A 23705-nucleotide genomic window follows, 5' to 3' on the forward strand; every position below is an offset into this window, starting at 1 on the left:
AAGCCAGTAATTGCCACTCCATTGCCCCGCTTTGACTCTGTCATTAATTTTAAATTGGCTGAAACAACCTTTGAGCTCAGAGCACTCGAATGCAGCTCTTCATTTAATATCTGCAATGATTATAAATTTAATTGATGCTCGAGCAGGAGCACGAGCAGCTCCTTGATGATGAAATCCGAAACGAATCGGATAAGTCAATAAGCAGGATTCTCTCAATTCGTCTGATTGCCTGAGGCCCCCAGGCTCAGTTCGTTCTGATTGGCATGGCCAGGACACACACTATTCGCACAGCATTTGTCTCTTTGGCATTTCTTTCCTTTTGTTTTGGATGTCAGCAAAGTTTCTACATTTTATCTCAATCTCAATCTTGCATGCATACATACACGCTCACATGCTGAGTCCTTTGCCATGCCACGCGCATCCTGCAGCCAGGACTTTGTGCGCAATTCGAGCATTTGGCGCTTATCGCACATCTCATCCCAAAAATGGTAACCGACACATTTGCACAATTGCTTCTTGTAACTGACACGTCAGCCACGTCCAAAACGTAAACGTAAGTAAGAGCCAGGAACTAAAGCCGAATGTTCTGCGCCATTCGGGCCGGGCTCCAAGGACCCAAGGAATATCTGTATTTTCCCTAGAGGTGGGTGCTTCACTGGGAGTGTTTTTCAAACATCTGCATGTTTATCTGCAGGACTCGAAATAAATCTGATTACCTGGCATGCACAATTTGTTTCGATTTTGTTGTTCAAGTGCAAAGTGCAAAACTTAAATGTTATTAAATTTTAAAAATTAGTTAAAGTTTTTATATTTTGCTCATGAGCACGAGACCGCCCCTAATGCAAATGTCCTTTTTCGCCTTCGGTTTCCAGTCCTGTCAGCCGTGCGACTGGGATCTTTGCTCTGGAGGCAGATTTAGTTTATGTTCTGGCAACTTTCTAATGCAATTCACGTGTGCTCTGCAATGCAATTGTGGAATGGTCTGGTGTGGCATAGCCAGTGCGTTGTGTGGGTGTCTGTCAGTGCGTGCCTCAAGTGTCGGAGAGCATATTGCAACCATAGAAAGTTTCCCCACTTGATATCTAGCTGGGGCATAAAATTCAATGTCCGTAGAAAGTCCATTTGCATTGAATAGGTGGCTGACAGTAGTCGGAGTAGTGTTCTTTATTTCAACAGTTTTGACCGTGTTTTCCATCTGAAATGCAAAATGTTTTCACAAGCTCACAATCTTTTTAGCCTCGAAATATTTTGCCAAAACATTTAAGGTACATATGCAAAACATATCCACCAGAGCACTTCTCAGGAAATGAAATTTTATATTTGAACATTGACTAACTGAAGAGTGGACGAACAATGAAAAGCAATTAAGTCCAGTATTCCATGTCTACAAATAGGCTTTTCGATGGGCCTTAAGTCACCTTTGCCACAAATTGAGATTTTAAATTCAGTGTCAATAAACTGAAACTAAATACATCAACAAATTGAGGACACTAGTTCGCAGAGGTGAACAATTTTTGGAAATATAATTAAGCTGTCAGGAATTTCAATTACGATGTGTCACTGGAAAGCTTTCTCTCAAATGCCCTTGACAAAGTGTGAGTTTTTTGGCCAACATGTTGTAACTGTTGAAGGAAAACAAGTACAAACATTAAGCCCTATTTTGTTTCTTTAATGTTTTTTGTTTCCTCTTTTTTTTGGCACTGAAGCAGCTGCTGTTAATAGGGTGTTGGGCAATTTTATTTTATTGGTTTCCAGCTAACAAAAACACTCATTCACACCCACCACTCACATGCTCACCCCCAGGAGGTTCCTTTAATTTTAATTGGCTCCACGCCCAAACGCACGTGAGCCAACAGTCGTTGTCCTTGCCAGCAGGATGTTACTCTATCGAGGATGACTCTGGCTTCAGCACCAGATCTAGCTCCGGCACCAGCCACTTTGTTTGGTTTTGTTTTTGAGGCATGTGTGTTTCTGTTCTTTTTTATTCGTTGGCATTTTTCCTTTTTTTTTTTTGTAAGGCTTGGCAAGTCGTTAACATGTTCTTATTTAATGCCAAAGAAATTGCCATTGGCATTTATTGCCGTAATTAAGAGATGGAAAGAAAAGAAATCGTAGACCAGGGACACTTGGCCATCAAAGACCAAAGCATTGGGAGCAGCCACTTTTAAAGATTTTGCAATTGCCACCCAGCCGTCTTTTTTGGGGCCAAAATGGAAAAAAACCTATTTGTGTTTTCTGGTAAGTGCCATTTTCTTTGTTTGGAAAACGACCTCATTCCCCTCACGGCACCGTTTTTCCCAGAATACTGAGCCCGGCTCCCGTCACTCATTTTGCTTTGAAATTTATGACCCAGTTAGGAAGGCGTTTTTACCTTCGACTTTTCGGTGTCTGGGCTTCTGCAACAGGCGTTTAATTAAATGATTTTAATGCTCCCGTACGAGAGGCCTTAGGACATTCAATTTAATGAAATTTTATAGGAATAGAAATCGAGCATCGAAGTGTTTTTAAAGTTATTTTACCTTATGGGTGATAGGTCGACTAGCTTAGGAAATTATCCTACTCTTTAACTGGATTATAAGTAGTTTGAAAATAGCCTAGTTTCAAAGTTTTACACTCAACACATATTCAAGAAAAGAAAACAAGTTTAATTCCTTCCATTTCTTGTCATTTCCCTTTAAATCCTCAATTAAAATCTGCTATTTAATCGCTCGTTTAAGGGTTATTTATTTCGACATATTTCCATGGTATTTTCTTAAATCGCTTTTAATAATTGAACCAATATATTCTCTCATTCCCATGTTTTGGCTGAACAATTGAATAAAAAGGGAAAAACGAGTGTAAATCTGAAACAAGTCGGGCGGGGACTTTTTCTGATTTTAAAATGCACCAATAAATGCCGACACTTTGAAAGTTCATAAAAATAAAAGTCGTTTCCCGGCGACAGTGCCACGGGCGGAAATTGTGCTTATGTCGGCAGGTTTTTCGGTGGCATCCTGGCTTGATTTCCATCAGCCTCCATTCCACTCCACGCCCTCTGAATCATGTGGCATGTGGCTGACGCATATGTTGAAAGTTTAATTAATGTTGTCACGTGTTGGAGCTCAAACCAAGAAGAAATTCGTTTGTAAATTACTCCCAGGCAGTATTAAATAAATATGTAGGTATGTACAGGTTTATAAATATTTTATATTTATTCAGGGAATATCTGTTGGGGTGTAATGATTGAAATTCAATTTAAAGAAAACTCGGAAAACGTGCGCCACCAAATGAATTTTCACTTTTCCCGGCCAAGTGCTTAAAATTCAATGCACGCACATACGCATATCCTGGATGTCCTTTGAGCGGCTGATAACACTAAAGTTGTCTGTCTGCCTGGCTGCTTAGGTTTAATTTGATACACAAACAGAATATGAAAAACAAAACAAAACAAAAATAAAGAGATACGAAAACAGAGCCAGAGAAGGCCAAACAAAACAACATCCGATGAAGCGGCAATGGCAAGAGGACCGTAAAACATTTAAATTAACGTCTCCTAAAAAACAGTGCGTGTGTGTGTTTGAGTTGAAAAGGCATTCCTAAAATGGTAGACATAAATGACAAAAAGGGTCACAAGACAGCAGGCATGTCCATAAAGATAAAAACCATAACGTGCTCATAAAGCGCAAAAAGGCGCCAACACTTTTCATCTACTTGGGGGGAGAAGTCGGCAAAACACATACCATCTCCCAACATAACAAACAAATACAAAGATAGATAAATGGATACTCACCGGAAGTGCATGTACCACGCTGCGTATACTTAATGAACTTTTTTCTCAGCACTCTGATCTAAAATCTAATCCACTCCGCAAAGCAAATAAAAAACCCGATTGCATCTGTAGTTTACATTCAGTAGTTTTCGCCATTTATTGGATTGCTTTTAAAACAAACGCTCTTGCCACACATTTAATGTATGACTATTTCCAACTCAATAACATCAACGCTTAACTACAGTACATAATACATGCAATTATCTGGTCATTTTCCAAGCGACAACACAGAATCTGCAAATATAATTCCCTTCGATTGTTCCTATTAGTTTTTTTTGTTTAGTTTAGCGACGGGGTGGGCAATTGTTAGCATTGAATCGATGTTGAAGTATTTGTAATATTGCAGCCAAATGTACGACAGCTAATTAGTATTTAATTGTAAGTATAATTAGAGCTAAATTTGATTTATTCACTATATACTCATTCATATATATATTTAGTTGGAAGGTATTGTGTGAGTTTATAAGGAGATATGTGTATTTTACAGTTCACATCAACTTTTATTAACTATTTTACAAAGTGGGCATTATAAACAGAGTGTGTCAGGATGTCTGCGCGTGTATGTGTGTTTTGTGGTTGGGATTCCATTTTCAATAGATCGGCACTTAAATATGACTTAACAAGTATATATATATAATATATATTTAACAGCAAATGCATTTTACCACTATCATTATGAGTATACTCAAAAACATTTTCATTGCAAATGATGCGCTGCGATTTTCAATTAGTAAGCAATTTAGATTTAATTATGTACATACACGAAATGTAAATGTAATTAAATTCCATCTAAAACACATGACTTTCAACAAAATTTGTGTGTTTGTATGTTGTGAAGTGTGGTGTTTGCTTGCCAAATTCAATATATTAACAACATTCTGGGGCTCATTATAGTTGAAAATCATTTTGCTTAGCAATGCAAATCACATCGGCACAGGTTCGTTGAAATCGCGTGTTTTAGTGCTCTAGTGCTTATGGCTACAATTTTAGCTAAACCAATCAATTATCTAAATAAATGTACAAATATAATTATATAAAGTCTTTGATAATTTAACGCCTCCTAAGCAAATTTTAAAACTTTTCTGATTGCATCCAGTCATTGTTAAGGTTGTTTAGTTTAAGTTTTTTCTGAAGAAAGTCAAGACTTTCTAATATCAATATGAAATAAACTCTATATCCTGTGAGTTTAGTCGTGATAAAATCAACGAAACTTTCCCCTAAACAATCTCAACAATCCTGGCAAAAATTCATGTTATCCTTTAAACTTCTAAACGGAAACCTCTTTTGTGTACTTGGATCGGTCGTTCAGATCCAAGACTAGCTTATCCGGCCTCTTGGGTCGCGTGGTGCCCCCACTGCCTCCGCTTGTGGAATTGTTGGAGGCATTGGACACATTGCCCAGGGATGGGGCACCACCCTGGCTCTCGGTTTCCTTGCCTTGCGGATCTTCGCTCTTTTCAGCACTGGCAGAGTAGAGAACGATGTCGTCGGTGGAGTGCGCTGCCTTGGTCCGGGACTCCACCTGAACCTCCACGTGGTCCAGGATCTCGCTGCTGCGCGACTGGCCTTGACCCGGAGCTGGCTGCTCCTGGGACAGGGGCTGGGACTGGGCCTGCGAGTAGCTGCCACTCCGCCGGCGGCCGGTTAGCTTGTACTTACTTCTACAATTATCACAAATTTGATACGAGATGCTGAGCTCCGTCTCAAGGAGATTCCGGGCCGACCGCTTGCAGCTGGTGGGTGGAGTGTTGGTGGCCGCCGAGCGGACGGTGGGCCGGCGCTGCACCTGCTGGACCTGATCTGGCTGGTCGAGGTCCTCCGACTGGGAGCACATGCAGTCCAGCTTGATGTTGGCGAAGCTGAGGCTGCCCTCCTGCTGCGGGGACCCCAAATGGTCGCAGGCGCTGCGCGGCGGACAGCAGTAGTAGTGCTCCTTGGACGCGTCCAGGCACCGGCTGCAGATGATGTGCCCGTCGGCCGTCCGCCGCAGGAGCTGTTCCCGGAAATCATCCCCGCTGAGCTCGGTGTTCACGGCCCGCTCCTCGAAGGCAGTCGACGGAGGCGTGGAGCTGGGCGGAGTCTCTAGGACCATAGTCGGTATGCTTGTCCGACCGCCTCCAACGACTGCGCTTCTTCCATTGGCATTGTTGTTCTGTTGACTATATTTCTGCATCTCGGCGTTTAAAGCCAAAAGGGGCAGGGCACTCTGGCGGTTGGCGGCCGAGTGTCCGTGTGTGGTGGCACTTGCCGCTGCGGCAACCACCATCATGCCGCCGGGCGTCTTCAGGCCATCCAGCAAGCTGGAAATGGTCATCACGGCCACGCCTTTGGGCGGAGCCATCTCCTGGATGCGTTGCAGTTGCATGCTCAGTTGACGGATCTCCTCCAGGGCCTCCTGGTCGGATAGCTTGTTTTCTGAGCGAATAATAAATGAAAACAAAATTGAATTGGAGAGTTTTTTAAGTGAGAAACAAATTTTATTAAAAACTTTGTCAGCGCTAAATTGTTTCTTGAATAATTAAAATCAAACAAAATAAATGAAGATAGACTTTCGTTCGCAGGTACTTTCTTTCCCCCGTGAGTGATAGGATCTGTTTGTTAAAGTTGTTCTGCAGAAACCAAGAGCCACTTCCACTGCCTGAATAAAAACAAAAAAAAGAAACAGTGCTGCTGTTTTTCCGCTGCCAACTTTTGCACTAAAAAAGTTACCCGTCCGTGTCAAAAGTTTCACACTCTCTCTCCCAAAAAACACCTCCCACAAAAACAAAAAAAAACCAACCAGAAGCGACCTCAAATTTAAATGCGTAATGTTTGTAAGGTCTGTGGAAATGGGTCGGGAAATGGGGATATGGAGGTAGGACCCTAATGTGGCTTTGACTGGATACTTCCGCTGCTGTTCTTCGGCCGGAATGATAAATGGCCGTTCAATTCAGTTGAAAGCTGTCGGTATGATTTAAGCCAAGTCCACTCAAAACAGCTCCTTGTTATCAACTTTCAAATAATAAGGAGAAAAACAAATAAATTTACAAGCCAATTCGCACACTGAACAGGATAAGCTAAGCACTTTCTTTTGAGAATGAAAATTCTCTGGAAATGCTATGTGGTTTCTGCTTGGATATCTGCTGGTATTTCCGGTAAGTGTATTAAAAGCTTGACGATGTTTTTCGTTTTTTTCCTTTTTTTTTTCTGTAGGTTGTCCGTTGTTGAATTTAGATTTATGGCTGGGAAATTAAGCGAATGGAGCAGTCGACAGTGGCCAAAATTGAATTTATTATGTGTGCCCCTCTTAGTATGCAACACAATATTCCTTTTTTCGCTCGCAAAAATATTTAAAATTCGCCACACAGATACAAATCTGCATGTGTGTGTAAGTGTAAGTGTGTTGGTGGGCATTTGAGTGTTTGCTACTTTGTGATTGTTCAATTTAAATATGCAAATTGAGAGCCGCTTAAAAACTCGCCTAGAAAAAAGATATTCGAGACAAGAGCAGCCAACACGGCCAGCAGCAGAACGCACATCCAAAAAAAAAATGTAAATTTAACGCACAATTTACGCAGCCACAAAAATGCGTTACGTTTTTGTGTAAAAATAGAAATACGAGTAATAAAAAATTAAATAAAAACCAGGCTCCCAACGCCACTGACGAAAGCCTATCGAGGCCAAAAGAGCTCGGTCATAAAGCATTAAAACATAAAGCGTCGTCGGCGCTCTCACTTGCAATAAAAGTTCTAGGGGCGCAGAAAATTAAAAAAGGTTTTTCCCTCTGCCTCCTCGTCCATGGCAGCGAATAGAAAACATCGCGATAACAATAGGCCCAAGGATAATGGCCGGGAGAAGCTACCAAACGGGTCGAGCACGAACATTAATGCCGAAAATTACATCCTTGCAAAATGATTCTTCTGGTGTTACATTTTTTATTTTCTGGTCCATCTAGGAATTGTTCGGCGAAAGATAATAATCCACTTCATGTGGTTGCCTGAATATCAGGTCAGGAAAGCAAATTGCACACCAACACCACTTTGAAAATTTGTGCAATTATCTCTGAACCGAAATTGTGATACCTAGAGTCCTAGAGTTGAGCTACAGATGGAATTACTAATCAAATTTGATTGGATGGCTGTTGCCATGGCTGTCACGAGTTTGAATAATTCCCTGTAGTTGAATTATAGAATCTTAACAGCTTTAAAGTTCCCGCAAGGCAAATATTGTACCATTTTCCATGGGGATGCCACCTGACCCCAGCGCCGGATAGGTGGGCGGATGGTGTGGGGTGGGATGTACCTTCAAAAAGCCCCCGGGGAGTACACATAGTTGTTTATACATCAAAGCCAGCGAAGCGATAAACAAATATGGCGTCGGCGGCAACTTGGCGGAAGTTTGCGCTTTGTAGCTGCTTCCTTCCGAGGACATGAGACGTACGTGTATTCGAGAAACACACATGAATCAGGGGGTTAACCACAGCAGAGATTGTTTTGAAGCAGTAGCTCCAGCCAGAGCAAAATCAGAACATAAATCAGCATCTTGGCCTGTCAACTAGATACGCTCCATCCTTCGTCCTGCGCCCCGAGTCCCTAGTCCTTCCGTTTTGAAGCCATGGCTCATGTCTAGACAGCAGCGATAAGCATGTTAGTGACGCCGCCTGTCTCGTTTATTTTTTAATTTGCCAAATAATAAGCCATAAATAAAAGTCAACTTGTCTTTATAAAGATAGAGCATCGTAGGTCCTTCTGCCCACCATCGTCCTCAGAGATCATTTGTCAAGTGGACACTGTCTCGTTTGTCATAAGATGTCGATATCCCCGGACCATTACTACAAATGGAGCAATTGTCCTTTATCGCCGCCAGGACACTGCACGTTATTTCACTCACCTGCTGACGTAGTGCCCGCCACGGGGACCGTTGAAGTGGTCACCGAACTGGGATTCGCAAAGGTTCGCACCTGAGGGCGAAAATTGAATTTGGCCCCAGATGCCTTGGTGCCCAGGCCGATGTTCTCCTGATGTGACTTGCCGCTACGCAGTACAATGTATACCTGAGCATTGGGGGAGAAGAGGAAGATCCCTTAGTCAGGACCAGGACACAGACTTGAAGTGTTTTTGTGGAGGCAGTTACTCACCTTGCTGCCGAAAATGAGGGCCAGCAGCAGGGTCACGGTTAGTTGGGTGTGACAAAAGAAAATAATGTACAGAAGGTCCGGGTTGGCAGGCGATTGCAAAAATAGCCTAATTTAAAGCAATGGTAGAAGAGGTTATTTTGCATGATTTTATATAGGAAAAAGTGTATAATTTAATTGATTTAGTATTCATTTAAATAAGCCATACTTACATGGACACATTGAGGAAGCACGTGAGCAGGAACTCATTATAGATGGCCATGGATATGAAGCGGCTTTCGTTGAACTCCGACGGCGCTTTCCGCACCATGATGCACAAACGAACACCCCAGGCGAGGAACAGGACCTCCACTGCAACAAGAGATGGCGGGGGAATCCCGGTATTAGTTCCTTTGTGCATTTCGGTGGCTGCTCGACTTTACTTTGAAGTTTAATTAGCAAAACCCGAGGTGCAGCTACGCCCCCGCTCCTCAACAAAAGTAATTACATTATGATTAGCCACAAAAAAGGCTTTATTTGTACAAAAAAAATAAACTTGCATGGCTGCCAGGAGACGCTTTTTTGATGCTGAAATTCGAGAGTTAAATACCATGTACCATATATGGGAAAAATGTTTGAAGACATGCAGACTTTTGTATGAAATTATAAAATATTTCCGCCAAGGGTGCTGCAGCAAAGTCAAATGAAGTTATTTAGCATCTGCTGCTGTAAAGTGCGTGATGCGTGATGGACGCAGTGGAACGACAATTTGCGATAATTGTTCTGCGCGTGTGAGATGCTCCTAGGAAAAGGACGAACAAGAGCAAATGCAGATAGAAGCCACTCGAGTCGCTAGTGAACTTTTTTAATTAAGTGGAATATGAGACTTGCAGGTTCCCACTTCAATATAGTACAAAACGCAGCATATGGCACGAACTTGCTTAAAAATACAGTGGGGCTAGCATCAAAGCTCAGATAGAAATTTTATCCATAAAAAAAACCTTTTGTGTAATAATATGGCATATTGTAAAGAAAAAGTGATATAGAACACCCATTCCACTGTATTTGAAACTGGTTTCTTCTCAAAGAAACACTTTTTGCTGCAATTTTTCTGAATATCCATCTTTTCTGTCTATTTTTCCCCCATTTCTTATTTGGCCAGCCAACAGTGCGTATACGTAACCAAGGTTTTTCACATTTTCAGTTTTGTTGCCAACGAGGGAGTTGCCTTTTAAGTGGCCTTTTGCATATTGCTTTAGGTGTTTGAACTTACTCGATGTGAATGTGTAGTCCCACCAGTCGGTCTTGCAGAGGAACGCCTTCAGGTCGTCGGCCGTCCTGCCAACGACAACGTCCGGCGGCGAGACGAGTGTCCTGACCAACAGGCAAGTGCCGATGGCCCCACAAATGATACCCAGCCTCTTCAGCAGAGCGGCATCTGTGATTTTCACAGCCTTGGCAGAGCGAACTCGGAATATCACCGATATCCTGTAAAGTGGCATTGGGTGTCAATTGGATGATATCACAGGATATTCTCAGTATCCTGGCAATCAATCAGAGTCTGTAATCTTAACTTACCGCCAGGTTTTCAACATCAGGGCTCCGTAGGTGAGAGAAAAGCCAATTTCCCGAAGCCAAATGCGAGCAGTGCAGGTGTAGAGGTTCGGATTGGGATACATCACAATGTTCTGGAAAAAGGATACATTTTGAGAATATATTGCAGTTGATGACCTCATAAAACAATCCCCAGGCAATTGCCAGGGATTATATTTTGTAATCCCTAGAGCAAATAAGTCATCAATTCCCAAAAGCGAGTTCAATGAAACATCTCCCGCACAACAAAAAATAGGCGACAATAAGCCACTATTAATATTTGAGGCATTCAAGGACAATAGAATGGTTTCGGGGATTTGCTTCTTCTATTTTTGATTCTCTCTCTCACAAATATTAAAAAAATCATGGTCTGCTGACAACACAGACCCTCCTCAGACCTTTAGACCTTCCATTGTGTCTTCGTCAAGTGATACTCAAGTCGACTAAATAAATCTGCCATAATATAAATATATATCCTCCTACTCTCCACTCTCTCTCGTTTAAAGTTGTTTATTTTGCCAGCATCCCATTAGTTTTCATCCCGTGCCGGCCATAAATCAATCAAATTAAATTGTGTGTAGAAATTGATGGAAATCGGAATCAAACAGTCGTGTTCGCTCAGTATTCAGGACTCGACAGGATTCAGGATTGAGTGTTCGGGACTGACAACCAAACCAAAAACGGTATTCCATCTCATTTTTCATTGAATGCAAATTGTGAGGCAATTTATGGCTTCAAATTTTGATTTTGAGTTTGAATTCCTCCGGCAGGAAGCAGCATCGCATCATTGGGCTGTAATAACATTGAGCCACAGTCCCTGTTGCCATTGGCCAAATGCATAAATTCGGCTGGTGAATAAATCGAATGCATCTAGCCGTCTAGCATCTATATTTTCGATTGCCCTTAATTAAATCGGCAACCGAGTCGAGAAAATGAAATTGATTATGACACTCAATTGGAATTAAAATTGTTCAAAGAATTGTGCATGCAGTCAATTGACTTTGCCCGAAAACCCGTTTATTGAACATTAAATGATACTGATTTTGTCGATTACTCACCGTGCAGTAAATGAAAAAGGCTCCCAATGCAATGACCCGCAATAAAGCCGGACTGGCGGCTCTTACAACCTGAAAAAAGGAAAAAAAACAAATAAAACATTTCCCATTAGATTCTCACAACTGGAAAGTCCTGCAAAAACTTTGCAAATTTAAATTGAAATCATTTAATCCGCACAATTTCTTCTTATGCACAAGGCCAAGGCGGGGAAGGCGCTTGCAGTACTCTTCAGTTCTTCAACTGGAAGTTGGGCCCACACTTGGCAGGAAGTCAGACGCCGTGTTTAGCGCCATTTAATTAGTTTGGGCACACACTCACAGATACACACACACACTCACACTTATTCGCAAACACACACATAGTATGGCAGTCAGCGGGGACATGAACCGAGACACAAATGCGACAGAATCGCATTAGGAATGAAAACAGTTTAGTTGGCCAGTTGCCTTGGGACGCGAGCAAGTGGAACGGGACAGGGTAAGTGGGTATGGCAGTCCGGGGAAATCTGGAAGCGGAGTCGGAACAGATGGTAGGGCAGACACAATGTCGGAGCAACAAGGGAATAGTATAACTAACTTTCACTGCACACAGACCCCATAGATGCACATATAAAAGCTTTGAAAACTAGGGATCTATAAAATAAAATGTATAAAATATTAGTTAAAAAAATAGTTAATTAATAAGTAATTATAGTTTAAATTGAAGGTAGTATAAGCCAAATAAATATATTATTAAGATCATTTAAAGGGGTCTGTCAAAATAAATATAATTGAAGACAGAACTAAAATATCTTAAAAGAATTCTATTAAAATTACCTTCATAATCTTTTTTTTTAATTTCTTCATAGAGATAGATTCATAGAGATAGATTCATTCATAGATTCATAGAGATTAAAAATATCCTTGTATTTTTCACAGTGCATAATATATCAGCAGTGAAGGACAAAGTTGCGAATGGTTTAAATCCGAGAGTCAGAGACAATTGGACGCCGGCTGCCGGACTTGTTCGGACATCTAATGAGCGACCAAGTGACACTACCAAATTGGAGTGAGTCGACTCCGGCATTGGGCCTGCTACCTCCCCCTGCCATTCTCTGGCCAACCGGAAGCAGTGGGTAGTGGCGAATGTTTGCACTTCCGTTTATACGCGACAATATCCGCTATCTCCTGCCCCGCTGCTTCGGGGTCGGCTGTCATCGGATTTCTGAATGAATGGCCGAGACCGCTACACGTACAATATTAACTCGATTCTAACAATGGTAAGCCGCTTAGCGACTCAATGATGACAGCAGCTTAGGTTGGCCCTGGCCCCGGCACCGACTCCGGCTCCGGATCAGAGGAATTTGCCAGAGCCCACTGTCAAGTCCGCGAAAAACAAACACCAAGGACTCCGATGGACAGGTTCCGCCTGTTACGGGGATAATGCCATTAGCCACAATTGTCTAACAATTTTTGACCGGATTTTGAAATGATTTATCAGAGTTTAAAATTCCACAACAGTGACTCGGAATGATTCCAATAAAGCAGGTTATGGGGCTTTATTCGAAAAGTTTGTGGTTTCTATTGACTCTTTTTTGAAAAGGATTTTATTTAAAGTTTACTTAAAATTTAATTTTGAAAACTTTGATTTACTTTTATTCATTATGTTTTTTTATTCAAAAATAACTTTAAAAGGAATATTTTCTTGTAGGCCAGCCTTGTGCCCAGTCAAGGATCTTAGTGATATTTCATACAGAAAGGCAATTCAGTAACTTGATAATAAATGGCTCTCACCTTAACCTGCTGGTAGCGGAAGGTGAACCAGGCCGCAGGCGGCAGGAGGCCAATCACGATGCAGGCCAGGGCCAGGATACTGGTCCGCATTGGCCAATTCAGGGCGGCGATGCAGGGCGAGGCGTCCTCGCAGGAGTCACATCCTTCGGCGCACGGCAGGCACTCGTACTCGCTGTTGCTGTTGTACGTCGAGTTCTTGCCCTAATACATATTTAATGAGTGTAAGGCTCTTACGGCAGCCACTTGACTCAGCATTCGACTCCGAATCCGAGTCAGAGTCAGAGTCCTGACGGGGAATGACTTACCAGCATCAGCTTTTCGTACTCCTCCTCCAGCAGGCTGCCGTTGAAGAACTTGTGCAGCGACACCACATCGGGGAAGTAGAATCCCTTGCGGCACAGACATTTGTAGGATCCGCGCCGAAAGCCCAAGCCCATTATGGGTTCGCACTGGAAAATGAAGGGGGAGTTGGATGAAGGAGGTATGAAAATTAAGTGCTGACTGCGGAAAATTCAATGGTATACACCGAGAGAAAAGTTTCAAACGATTCAATAAAGTTTGTCCTTTGTGACAAAAACTCTTTGAATAAAGTTAGCTAAGGAATATCTTCAATCGTTCAATTCTACACGTTTCCGTATAATATATATTAAAAAAATAACTAAACAATAATGATAAGCAATATTATCCCAGTGTAAGTAAGCCCCATAATTCTCACCATTGTGGTCCTTTGCTTGCACTTGTCAGTGCCGGCGAAGATGTTCAGCGGTCGCTTGGTGCCCGGCGTATGCCTTTGCGGACACTGGTCGATGTCCACGCGCCGCAAGTCGATATCGATGCCAGATGTTCCTCTGTTCCACGGATAAAGGACACAACAGCAACAGAAACAGAAACAGAAACAAAAAGCGACAAAGTCAGCAGGAGGCGTTAAAAATTTATGTTATTAATTTGTCAGTTTAACAATCAACTGGGCGGCACTTAAACCAAATGGCGCCATTTATAAACTCGATTCAATAAAAGCCGTAGCCGAGCCGTAGCTATAGCCGTGGCAGTGTCCGTGTCCTTGTATACCGTCAGCAGAGTATATTTATGGACCCAGTCCAGCTCTAATTCTATTTCTTTGCCAACAAACAATAAATTGCCACTTTGATTGTGCATATGTCCGAGTCGGCGGTAGTCCAAGATGTGGAGAAGATTTCGCCAACAGAAGGGGATAAACTAACATGCGTGTTTGGTTCCGGTTTCCTGACATTGAAAACCGGATAATCGGATAATCAGAGAACCGGCAAGGGCGGTTGTAGAAAATAATTTTCTTGCTGTCGTTGACGTGGGAGAATGGGAATGGGTTTGGGAACGGAATTGGTATAGGGAATGGGTTGGCCTTGTCGTTTTACAAAGACATAAAGCCATGAAAAGGGTGCACTAAGCTGTCGACCTCTTCGTCTCCGCCGCCGGCTAGTTGAAATCCTATATAGCCGTAGGCTATATATTTGCCATTCTGGTATGCCTCCGTAAAAGGTCGTCGCCGGCAATGGCCGGCCACCCAATTACACGCATACCTAAGCAGATTGTTGGAGGGAGTCCGGACTCCGGATGGGATTATTTTGGGGGGCAGTACATTCACATTCACACACACACGGCACACCAGTCGGAACACATGTAGAATTTTACGCATAATCTCAGCCCATAGCCTTGTCCGCATTTTCACGCCGTCCATGTGGCTGCCAAACGCGTCTTCGTCCTTTTCTCCCTTTGGACGTCAAAAGAAAGTTTTTCTTTCGGCATCCCTTTGGTATTTGCTCTGGTGTTTCTGTTTTTTTTTTCAGCCCTTTCTCTTAATTGTTTTAGTGAATTTTTTCTGAGCCAAAAATTGTGCAAAACGTTGTTTTAAAATTCAAAAATTTAATAAGAGATTGTCTTTCAACTTGAGATGTCTAAGAGTCCTGTACTTTGGAAAAGGAAATTGGAGGAGTAACGAAATATTATAGCCTTTGGATATGACTTTTCTTGGAGTATTTTTTGTTCCAGATCATTTCCATTCGGCTGCTTCAAAAGAATAAAGTTCCAACAAAAAGTTTTCGTTTTCACTTTCAATATCCTGACTGGCAGCCACTGCCTTGATGGCCACCCACCGTTGGCCGTAATGTGTGTGTCCCGGCCGTATCCGGTGGCCAATGGATTGGGTCTCCGTCTCGGATATTGGGGTTATGGGTTGGTGGACTCTTTGGGCCTCGGATTCGAGTCCGGAGTCGGGTTTCTGGGGATATTGAGACTGCGAATGGTGCATGTGTGACTGTCAGTTAATATTGACATATCAGTTTGTATTTATTTGATTGTTTCTGACAACTTATTGATTGCGAGGCCGAAAAAAGGGACTTCTGGGAAAAGCACAGCGCCAGGACCCGGGATCCGAGACCGGCAACTGTACAATGGCCATATTACATTATCGTAATGATTATGTTAATTCCCAGGCAGTTGATCCCAACGCCTTTATGTTGTGCCCTTTTTTCTATCCTTTTTTCTTTGCCTTTTACCAGGACTTTGAATATAAACATATATAGGATATATGTATATATATCTGTACATGTCGAATGTTATTTCTTATTTGCCTCTGCCATTTTATTTGCTGTGGTTTCATTTGTCCTTCGTCCTGGGAGCCCTCCGCCCTTTGTCTGTCGTTGGTCTGGCTTTGTTGTTGTTGACAGTTTGGCAAAGATAATTTGTAAACGGATATTAGAAAATAAGCTGATTGAGCCGACCGACCGGCCGACCGAATGAGTTTTCCGTACGTGGGTATCTCATATTGATTTATTAGTTTGCGCCTTTGGCTCTTTGAGGTATGCAGGATATGGAGGAGGAGGATGCTGAAGCCTGCTGATGTGACAATGTTTGCCTATCTGGCGTATACTTGATTTATATGACTAACGCCACTTGGAACCTTTCGCCATCTAATGCCTACAAATGAGCCATAATCTGGGGAGTTGTTTTTCCGACCAACATACTTATTAAATAATGTGTTTGTCGGGCCTGTTGATCACTGCGAAAATCTTGTTAAATTCAGAGTGCATTTTAAAGCTAAATCGCACATATGGCTCGCGGATTAGGAGGTCCTTCGGATTGCAGCTTGGGATTCCGAGCACGTGCCCCAAACACGCATTACGTGAAAAAGTGAAATGCATCCGAAGAGCTTTACCCAGTAGTGGGTTTATAGTGGGGATTCCTTCTGGGGAACGAGGCCCCTAATACCCCGTCGTACATGCACGTGCCAGCTATTTAAAATCTGCGACGCAGCTCCTTTCCCATTTGCGAGTTCATAAAGTTGGCCAAGTTTAGTGCTGTGTAACCAAAAATATAGCTTCCACCGAAGCAGTTGCTGCAACAACAGAGTCATTGGCAAAGTTGTGGCTGGTAATGTAATGGCATCACACCCCAGAAACGTTCCACCCACCATACATTCTACACCGTACACACTACACCCTACACCACAGGAAAACCCATCACGCACACACTATTTTGTAGACCAGTTTGTAAACAACTCATCTGCTGTTCCTGCGGAACATTACGTATACGCCATGCGTGCCACAATTTTCGGTCGCGCCAGCTAATGCACATAATCAGTTTTGTAGTTTGCACCTCGTCACCAGGCAAAATGTGGCATGGAGTGGGCCACTGCTATTGCCACGGCCACCATCATCCAATCACTTCATCTGCCATATTTGCAGCCAACCAACCGTCCGGCCTTCATTTCCAAACTAATTTCAAATACGGCCCCGATGACACGGCCCAAATGCTTGTCAAACATTTTGGGCCAAATTTTCGTTGGGCTTACAAGCAGGTCACCATTATGGAGAATACTTTAAACTGGCTAGTCTTTAATGAAAGGGGGCCTTTAGGGTTCTACCAATATTTGTAGGTAATTTCATTGAAAACAATAGAGCGAATTGTAATACCCAAAGAGTTGTTTTCAGAAATATGGAAATGGAATGTTATTTCTGGGTATCGTAATTGGCAAATCAATCATTAATTAAAACAAGAAATACAGTCAGAACATCAGTGTCATGTTTAATAAGTTTCATATCCACTCTTTTGGATTTACTTTGTACTCTCAAGTTTATAATAAATCCTAGAAACTGTTCCGGGAATGTTACATTTGGGACTTAGCCCAGATTCAGGATCATGAAATCCTGGGTCGAGAAATGAGAAATTCTATATGTTGCACATGCAAACTCATAATCAGTGAAATTCAGATGTTGCATTCGATCCACAAAGGCTGGCTTATTGCCCGATGTTTGAGATTTCCGTTTCCGTTTGCATCATTACGCTTTGGCCCAGAGAGAATTGTGGAGGCTTCCGAGGAGGGGCAGGAGTAAGGACGATGGGTAAGGATGAGTAAGCCAAGCTGCGCTGCTGCATAAGTCAAGTAAATACAATTCTGGGATTACAGTCCGCCCCCGTCAATGCCGGTCTGTTTAATATTGAAACTTTACCGAGGACCCGCAGAGTTGTGAGCGTTAAGCGAAACTTAAATGAAATCAAATAAAATTATTGCCCCAGCAGGAGGTGCCCTTTGTGCTCGTCTCGTTTTGGTCCTTTCGTCGTCCTTTCGCAGCGGGCGCCTAATGTGATTTGTGCCTTTCTGCCGCCACCGACCGCCGCAGGGCCCATTCCGTTTTGGCCAAATAATTTATAATAAAATTAACTTTAACTTAATGTGGATGCTTATTGTTCGTCCTGGCTTGGCTTGGTTTTGGCCTGGCCCGAGCTGGCTTGGCTTACCATTTCCGCCAGTTCGCCTGCATATTTTATGCAATTAAGAAAAATGAGGCAGCTACACACACCGCATAGCAAATTAAATTAATTAGCAAGTTTCCGTTCCGCCACTTGCCTCCGCGACTCGTTTAGTACTCTCACTTAATTTCTGTTTCCTCTTCGTTTTATTTTTTTTCCTTCAGCGTAAACAAATTAATTTTAGCAACTAATGGGAAACTGATAGCAGCACATTATTAACATGAGCCGGAACCGGACGGACATGAACGGACACTGGCCAACTGCAGGAGCTGCTAGGATCCGGCCCGACCCCACCGCCACCCAGGTCCTGCGAGAGCCGCAAACTTTACTCATTTTTCCCCGTCTCTCGCTCCCTAAGCCGCTGAAACAAATGAGCTTTGTTTGACGTGGTCCTGCTGCCAAGGACTGCATTCTATTCGAAGCGTTCCGGCCATTTTAACTGGCCAGCTGCCGCTTCGACCAAAACCCAAATGAACTAACGAACTTTTAACATTTTCGCATTAATTGTACTGGGCAACTTTAAAATGCAAATGCAAAACTTTCACCTTCTATTTTGTAACTTTTAATGTGAAAATAAAATGTTTAATTTCAGAATTAAATATTACCCCTTAAAAGAGACAAACTTTCAGAAAATATCAAAAGAAACCTATTCCACGAATGCCAGCTACCACTGTGCCAGCCCCGTCCACTTCGCCAGGCCAAAATTTATGTTGCAACTAATTGCAGGCAGTTGCCGAGCTTCCGGCCAACGGCAGACAGTTGCCTTTGCCATGGAGGATTCCATGCCCAGGAGCCATTCCTAATACCCACTCCCTGAACCTCCAGGATCTCCCCCTCCCCATTTTGCCACCGACTGCGTGTGAAATTTATTGAGCGTGGAAAGTCATCGAACGTTAAGTAGGCATGTGTGAGTGTTGGGCGTGGCCCCAACTTTATAATTGATTGCTTTAATTAAATTTTGAAAACACTGCCGGCTGTCTGTTGTCTACTGTAATATGGCAGCCCACCTGCGAGCCCAAACCCGAAACGACCCCGAACCTGGGGAAAGGGCATCCGACGGGAGTGTAATTAAATTTTAAACGCTTACTTAGGTTGAAGTGAACTGCTTGTAATAATTACGGAAGCCATTAGACAAGCCTTTGTTCTCTTCATTTTCCCGAACAAATATTCAGTACTGATAGAGAGATCTAGTGGCCTGATGAGGCTGCACTGGCTACTCCTGGTGCTTCCTTGCTCACACATCCTAGGGGATACAATACGTCGGGAATGGCCCCTAAGACCTCTGTCCTGGTGGCAACGTCAGTACTACCAACGTCGATGTGAGTACTTCAGCCAACACTAATTAAGGTTAGCGAAAATTTCAATTCGGACTTGTTTTCTAAAGGGAATCTGAGGATGCGTTTTACGACTACTCCCCGACCAGGTGCCACGGTCGAGTCGCCAGAGATGCGAATTGTGTATCCTTGCTACTGCCCAAAGCCGAAGGCCGGAATCCAAGATTATAGGAAGGTTACGGGCTTTGCAAAGCGTCTATTTGAGCCCGATGATGTATTCTTTCTTAATCGATAAGATAAGTCCAACAAAAACATAACTATAACTGCTTTAACTTGAAATCTGGCTTACTGACTTTCAACGCTTGATAAGTCTTGTATAATCTGGGGATCTGAATCATGGCCACAACTGGTATTTACTTTTCTGATGATTTTGAAGATAACAAACAGATAAACATCACGCAGCAGCATCTCCGCAACAGCATCGAAAGCAATTTAGGTTTTTGCGAAAAACAAAAGCCACGTAATCCTCCTGGCCACTCCCTTGCTTTCACACTACCACTTTCTCTCCGACACTAACTCAGCCACTAAGTGAAAATAGTTTGTTGGCCAAAATGTGTTTTTGCTATTGCAATCTGCTGTTGCTGCTGGTGCTGGTGCTGGCTTTGGCCCTGCTCCTGCTTCTGGCCATGTTGTCTGTCCTGTCTGTTTGGCTGTTGTCTACTGCCAGCCAAGTGATAATTGCGAATTATGGATGAAGTAGAGTGGAAATACAGACAACAACGATGACTGACAATATAGACATACACAACTGTGTATACATCCTAGTGTATATGGCTTGTTCTGTTGTGGCCATTTTGTCATAAATAGCAAAGTGGTTTTCATTTATTTTCTGTCATTAGGCTGATGGTGCCAAAAAGGACTCTGTGCTTTTAAAAGCCACAAATCATTTAAAATATTTAAGAGGACAGAAACTAACCATTTCCTTTTTAAAAGAATAAAAAATCACAGTACCCTAATTAAATATTGTGGCCACTATCATCTCTCAACTTATTGATCTAACCACGCTCCATAAAACTCCCATGAAACTTGGCAGCAACATTCAATTGAAAAAGTTCGCCCGAAAAGCAACTGAAAAACTATTTGGGAAAGAAAAATGAAAATTATTTAAAATAAAAGCAAAAGAAAATAATGAAAAGATAGCTATGATGGAGATGTGTAGTTCGGAAGTGGAAAAATTGAGTTGAAAAGACAGAACGTTAAAAAGTTTCATAAGAATGTGCACTTTTAACGCACTACCATTTTTTTGTTGTATTTTTTTGCTTCAGTGCGTGAGCAGAATTTGAAGTTAAAAGTTGGACCATAGTAAGGGCAGCAAAAAAAGAAAGCCCCAAAAAAAATTTCAACTAGCTTGGTGGCACATAGAACGTGCCACAACAGGAACAACAGGAACCCAAAAAAGCTGGCCAAGAGCAGCCATTCAGCTATTCAATTACTTTTCCTGTTTCGGTTCGCCCTCGAGACAAAAGCCAATGTATACGAATCCTTCGAGTCCTTTGCCTTTCCAAGTCTTGCACTTTTTCATGCACAGTACAAAATTTAATTAAATTTATAAATAAGAAATGGAAAATAAAAGTTTAGGGGTACTTAACTGACTTTGACTTTGATCACTTTGATTAATCTATTAAACTCTATCAAGAAAGTGGCTGACTATGGAAGGCATAGTCTCTGTTTCATGGCTAAGTATTTTCAATTTTTTAAGAAGCTATTATTTTTCAAATCTAAAATTCTTTCTACATCACTGCTCTTTATTGATTTCTATGTATTTTTTCATAACACTGCTGCTGACAGTATGCAAAAAAAAAGAAAATGTGCACCGCTGGCACTGAGAATGCCAGTTTGCAGCTCGGGCTCAAATTTCCCTTGGCTCAAATTATTTATAGAATGTTCATCTGGCGGCATCCGTCAAGTACATGCCAGATCTAGCGTGTATATGGTATATAAATTCCACACATTTTGTGGCCAGTACTCACTTGAAGTGATAGGTTCCGTTTTCGTAGCCGAAGAAGGGAACCGTGTAGGTCAGCATCCAGATGTTGCCGCCACCGCAGTCGTAATATGGCTTGGACCACCTTCCATCCTCGTACTTCACCGCCAGGGTGTCGTCCTCGATCCGCTCCTCCGTCCGATTCGAGTAGAGATGGAAAGCTGCAAGAGAAGGGGAGTATATGGCGTTACATGGGCGCTTCAATGGGGGATATCCATTATGCAAACTGTAATTAGAGGACCCAAAAATCGATAAGCTTTCACGGAGACGCCCGCGAAATGCGGTTGGCGTGCTTCAAAGGATGCACAGGGAAAAGGATTATGGGGAAGGCTTTCAAAGAAGATTTTTCAAATGCAGTTAGACGTAAGGCTTCAGTGACGAATTAAAGGGAGGCTTTAATAGGTTGTAGAATAAAATTTCTAGTTCATAAGAATAAAATGAATAACTTCCTATAGAAATGTCTCTAAAACTTATTTCCCCAAGTGTTCTTTGCATTGTCTAAGCCAGCTCTGCGACTAATGACTTTATAAATGCAAACCCTTGGCCTTGGCTTACCCAATAACTGTGTGTATCTGCCACTGATGAATAAACCAAAAATGACGACACATTAAAATCGAATCAACGCTATATATGTGGTCATATAAAGCCACTTAAAATGGCCAAGAAACCCGCAAAGTTCAAACAGAATGCCGCTCTTCGAAAGACTGGAACCAGCTCCTTTAAGCCAAAGGGTCACATCTCTGGATGCCTGTGTCTACTTTTATCGGACGGCCTTTGTGATGGGCTGGCTGCCGCCTAAGCACCCAGCCTGGCAGCGAAGGATCTACTCTTTGTGGACGGGAACCACAATGCTGTTGGGACTGATCTACCTGCCGCTGGGCCTGTCCCTCACCTACGTGGTGCACTTTGATAAGTTCACGCCTAACGAGTTCCTCACCTCCCTGCAGGTGGATTTCAACTGCATAGGGAATGTGATAAAGGCCACCATGACCTTCAGCCAGATGTGGCGGATGCGGAAAATGAACGAACTGATTGCTCCATTGGACGAGAGATGTGCTACCCCGGCTCAGCGCCAGTTACTGCACGATATGGTGGCCTGGGTGAATCGCATAATGGTCTTCTTTCTGGCCATGTACCTGGGCTTCAGTACCCTCAACCTGTTCACGTCGGTTTTTGCCGGGAAAGCGCCCTGGCAGTTGTACAATCCTTTGATAGACTGGCGCCAGGGAGTATGGCAACTTTGGGTGGCGTCCTTTATGGAATACTTTGTGGTGTGCATTGGAGTGATGCAGGAATTATTATCTGATACATATGCCATTGTATTCATTGCTTTGTTTCGCGGACACCTGGCCATTCTCAGGGATAGAATCAAGAATCTGCGAAATGACTCTGAACTCAGCGAGGAGGAAAACTACAAACAGCTGGTGGCCTGTATCAAGGATCATCGTACTATTGTGCAGTAGGTTTAGCGCGTGGTATGGCATTTTCAGATTCCTACTTTAAGACCAACTCTTTCAGATGCTCTGAGGTAATACGTCCCTTGCTCTCGACCACAATCTTTGCCCAATTCATGTTGGTTGGCATTGTCCTGGGCCTGGCCGCCTTCAACATCCTGTTCTTTCCCAACACCTTCTGGATGATCCTGGCGAATGTCTCTTTCATCCTGGCCATTTGCACCGAAACCTTTCCCTGCTGCATGCTCTGCGAATACATCATCGAGGACTGCTCCAATCTCACCAACGCCCTGTTCCACTCGAACTGGTCGACTGCCAACAGGCGCTATAAATCGGCCTTGATTTATTTTTTGCATCGCGCCCAGCAGCCCATCGAATTCAAGGCTGGTGCTATTTTCCCCATTTCGGTTCAGAGCAACATCACGGTGGCCAAGTTCGCCTTCAGCATCATAACAGTGGTCAAGCAGATGAATCTCGGCGAAAAGTTTCTCAACAACAGGGCCAGTGGTGAGCAGGAGCTATAGGGATTATTTAAACTAATATTTGCACTTTAAGGCTTTCATTGGACAGAAGCTTTACGTCCCTAAATCCTGTACTAATCCTGCACTTACTTAGAAAATGTAAGCACTTTTCATTGCTTATTTAATGCAACTGCCTTTCCATGATTGAGTTATTATTGAGGCCTAGTAATTAACTATTAACTTGACTAATTGGCAGTTGACAAAGCTGCTCACTTTAGGCTTTAATAATAAATCCCAGTTCGCACTTTCCACATGACCAATGGCTGAGGCTAATTACAGACCACAAAGCCATGGGCGTGGCTGGTT

The 23705-nt window shown here is 42.8% G+C and overlaps 2 protein-coding genes across 2 annotated transcripts in view; one reads left to right on the plus strand and one right to left on the minus strand.

Moving 5' to 3' along the window:
• Positions 1-3902: 3902 nt before the first annotated feature.
• Positions 3903-23705, minus strand: part of LOC108133140 (uncharacterized) — a 48550-nt gene continuing 28747 nt past the window's right edge. Inside the window, exons 4-14 of the mRNA XM_017252931.3 lie at positions 21411-21585; positions 14037-14169; positions 13627-13770; positions 13322-13522; positions 11552-11620; positions 10479-10588; positions 10174-10388; positions 9134-9272; positions 8925-9030; positions 8678-8840; positions 3903-6223 (exon numbers count right to left, since the gene is read on the minus strand). Of these exons, the coding sequence (XP_017108420.2) occupies positions 5076-6223; positions 8678-8840; positions 8925-9030; positions 9134-9272; positions 10174-10388; positions 10479-10588; positions 11552-11620; positions 13322-13522; positions 13627-13770; positions 14037-14169; positions 21411-21585 (2603 nt within the window). The 3' untranslated portion in view covers positions 3903-5075. The remainder of the gene's footprint in view (positions 6224-8677; positions 8841-8924; positions 9031-9133; positions 9273-10173; positions 10389-10478; positions 10589-11551; positions 11621-13321; positions 13523-13626; positions 13771-14036; positions 14170-21410; positions 21586-23705) is intronic.
• On the plus strand, positions 21579-23402 carry Or59c (Odorant receptor 59c). The gene is made up of 2 exons (XM_017252369.3): positions 21579-22883; positions 22943-23402. The coding sequence occupies exons 1-2, from the start codon at positions 22111-22113 to the stop codon at positions 23400-23402; spliced, it is 1233 nt and encodes a 410-aa protein (XP_017107858.2). The 5' UTR covers positions 21579-22110.

The sequence above is a fragment of the Drosophila bipectinata genome, chromosome 2R, assembly GCF_030179905.1.
Source record: "Drosophila bipectinata strain 14024-0381.07 chromosome 2R, DbipHiC1v2, whole genome shotgun sequence".
NCBI classification, from domain to species: Eukaryota; Metazoa; Arthropoda; class Insecta; order Diptera; family Drosophilidae; genus Drosophila; species Drosophila bipectinata.